General features: G+C 47.8%; 1 protein-coding gene across 1 annotated transcript; it reads left to right on the forward strand.

Moving 5' to 3' along the window:
- The first annotated feature begins 205 nt into the window (after positions 1–205).
- On the forward strand, positions 206–2,767 carry LOC128783008 (protein NYNRIN-like). The gene is made up of 2 exons (XM_053933585.1): positions 206–2,109; positions 2,379–2,767. Exon 1 carries the CDS (start codon positions 217–219, stop codon positions 1,252–1,254), a length of 1,038 nt encoding a protein of 345 aa, XP_053789560.1. The 5' UTR covers positions 206–216; the 3' UTR covers positions 1,255–2,109; positions 2,379–2,767.
- Positions 2,768–3,363: the final 596 nt, after the last annotated feature.

Genomic DNA, 3,363 nt, shown 5'->3' on the forward strand with positions numbered 1-3,363 from the left:
GAACCATGTTGGGCTTGTTGGGATGCATACGGGATTGATTCGATACAGTGTGCCTGTGATAACCCCCAAGACAAACATTGCCGGTTCCATGAACCCATTAACCATGTGTTAGCCTTCATGGTACAGGAAAAACAAAAATTAAACCAAATGGGGGTGAAGAAAAAAGAGGGAGGCAAGTGGATACTACCGGACGGGCCGGAGGTACTCCCAAAAGGAATGGCAATGAGGGTCCTGCAAGCAATCCATGAGAAAACCCACTGGGGAACTCAAGCCCTGGTTGACCAATTTGCAATTAAATATATGTGTATAGGGGTCTATAATCTTGCAAAACAGGTAACCCAACAATGTTTAACCTGTCAAAGAATAAATAAACAACAATTAAGAGAAAGACCAATGGGCGGAAGGGAACTGGCACAACGACCCTTTTCACATATACAAATAGATTTTACAGAATTACCAAAAGTGGGGAGGTATAAATATCTATTGGTACTGGTAGACCACTTAACCCATTACGTGGAAGCTTATCCTATGGCCCGAGCTACTTCGAACACTGTGGTAAAAGTATTATTAGAGCAAATTATCCCCCAGTATGGATTAATTGAGTGTTTAGACTCGGACCGGGGACCCCATTTCACCTCTAAAATTGCAAAAGATGTCCTGACAGCTTTGGGGACTCAATGGAAATATCACACCCTATGGCATCCACAGAGCTCGGGGAGGGTGGAAAGAATGAATGGAGAAATAAAAAAACAACTCACAAAGTTAATGCTGGAAACAAAAATGTCATGGGTTAAGTGCCTACCTCTTGCCTTATTGAACATTCGAACTCAACCCCGAACTGATGTGGGAATCTCCCCATTTGAAATGCTATTTGGAATGCCTTATGATATGGAAGCCCCCACAGATCACCCCTACCTAAAAGATTCTCATATTAAATTCTACATCACCCAAATTATGAGCAGAAGGCAGGAATTGAGGAAGAAAGGAGTGTTGGCACAGAGACCACCTCTGGATATCACAATCCATAAGATAAAACCAGGGGATCAAGTACTTATTAAGTCTTGGAAGGAAGATTCCTTAACTCCATGTGGGGAAGGTCCTTTTCTTGTTTTGCTTACCACAGAAACGGCAGTCAGGACGGCCGAAAAGGGGTGGACTCACGCCAGCCGAGTGAAAGGCCCGGTTGCCACAAATAACCAGTGGAGAGTGACTAGCCAGCCTGGGAACTTGAAAGTGACTCTTAAGAAAAACTAATGAACTCTGTGGACATTATCCAAATCAACCATAAGGGGAAGCAAAGGGATACAATTACAAACTAGCTAAAGACTATATAGTGATTTGTAATAAGGAAGGTTGTGGAGATTGTTATCCTTTTGTGTGCTTTATATGTAAAATTTGCCAAGAATGGTGGTGGGTCCATTGCCAGAGGGGAAGACCACCAATTGGGGTTTGTACTGAGTGCTATAAAACTCAGCGAAAACTAACTGAAACTGTGCTAAGGATAGGAGAATTGGAAAATCGGTGGGTCAGTTTTGGATCTGAGTGGTGGGAAATATTTACCAAGGGAGTATACCCTGAGTATTCTTGTTTTCATACTAACAAGCCCACTCCATTTGCTGCTCAGATAATAAAAGGGTGTTGTCGAAAGGAACTGAAGGGGATTCCTTGCAATCCACCTCTGGTCAAAGATAAGAACTGGGAACAGTACAAGGCTAGGCAGGAGCGGAAAAGGGGACGCTCAGGCGAGTACTGCTGCTGCCGAGAAGATGGTTTACCTCGCGGCTCGAAGCACCCGAGTCGGCGAGCGAGGCAGAGAGGAAAAGGCCAAGCCCCCTCTAAGTGGAACAATGCTGAAATGCTCCAACTATTGCCAGCCGAGTACTAGGATCCCTCAAAGGACCAGTCTAAGTGCCTCCGAAACACCAAGGGAGCAGCAAGCCAAAAAGGGGAAAACAGGATATTACGTAACAAAAACAAGGCTAGGACTCCACCCTTATTGGCAAATTATTAGCTTTCTATTGCTCTGTCCTAGTGTGTTTCTAGTCAGGACAATGCTGAACACTTTACTTCTAGCCTACGAAGCAGCAAAGCGATTTGATGAACAAAATGGTAAAAGAGAAAATGGGGGATTGTGATAAACTGTGGTAACTTGTTTGTTCATCAAAAGAATTGGAATATTAAAGGAGGAAATATAAAATTAAAGTATGAGGGACTAGCTTGCTTGTTAGGAGATAGGGGAAGGAAGCATCTGTGAAGCTGGGAAACAGGAAGCAACTGCTACAAACCGCAAGGCTATAGGCATATTGCAAGGCTATAGACATATTGCAAAACGCAAGACCACAAGTATGATTAATCACCATTTAGGGAGCTTTTCTTAGCTTCTCTTGCAGACACAGGCTAAGGATGTTGGGGGATGGCCGGAGCTGATTATGAAATCAGCGACCACCAGGCAATGGCCACCGGACTAGACAACGTAGAAGTGCTCCGGGTACGCCCATCACTGTCCAGAACCGATTGTGAAACCAACGACCACCTGCCTCGACACAACGCAGAGACGATGCAGAGGGATGCTCAAGCTACGCCCACCGCTATCGCAAGAGACGCGAATGAAGAAACCTCCAAGAAACTATAAAAGAGACTGAATAAGGGGAGTGTGGTGTGGGGCACTGCAGTGTGGGACACTGCAGGAGGGGCGGTTAGGAGACCCCTACCCACCCAGCGCTGTTTTGCTTGCTACTGCTTGCTGTAATTAATAAAATTCTAATTGACCTTAAAAAGGCTGAATCAAATTATTCGCCTCAATTTATCACACAGACACAGACTAACAGTCCGATTAACCCTTTCTCTCATCCCGAAGCACCCCCCCGATACTTTAGCCCTGATATCGCTTTACCCACCCTCTATCCCCCTATAACACCTGTTTCTTCTCAAGAATATAGTCCGGACTTCTCCAAAAGTGAAAGGTTCTCTTCCCAGAGCCCTGGTGATGGGGCAAGGTCTCACAGGTACACGCAGCAGCATAATGGCGGCGGCCATGTGCTTTTGCCTTCTCCCCACAGTCCCTTCCTCCCCACAACCCCCCATCCCTCCCCCAACCCTTCCCAGCCTCCGGCAGCACCGCCCCACCCTCCTTATCAGCGCCTCCCTGCGAGTTGCCACGGGAACGGGGGAGGGGCCGGCCCCTCCACAGCTCCCAGCCCGGACGGGGGTGGGGGGGAGACAGGGAAGCCCAGCCCACAGCACCGGCGGGGCGGGGGTTTCCCCCGCGGCACCGGCAGCCCGGGGGAGGGGGGGCGACCTGCTTCTCACCGGGACCCAAGGGGTGGGGGGGAGGGTGAAAAACCCCTCCCTCTATGGACAGTG

The sequence above is a fragment of the Vidua chalybeata genome (assembly GCF_026979565.1).
Source record: "Vidua chalybeata isolate OUT-0048 chromosome W unlocalized genomic scaffold, bVidCha1 merged haplotype SUPER_W_unloc_6, whole genome shotgun sequence".
Classification (NCBI taxonomy): Eukaryota; Metazoa; Chordata; class Aves; order Passeriformes; family Viduidae; genus Vidua; species Vidua chalybeata.

Excerpts from the sequence above, each read along its gene's own strand:
- LOC128783008 (XM_053933585.1), top strand. The coding sequence starts at position 217 with ATGGCAATGAGGGTCCTGCAAGCAATCCATGAGAAAACCCACTGGGGA.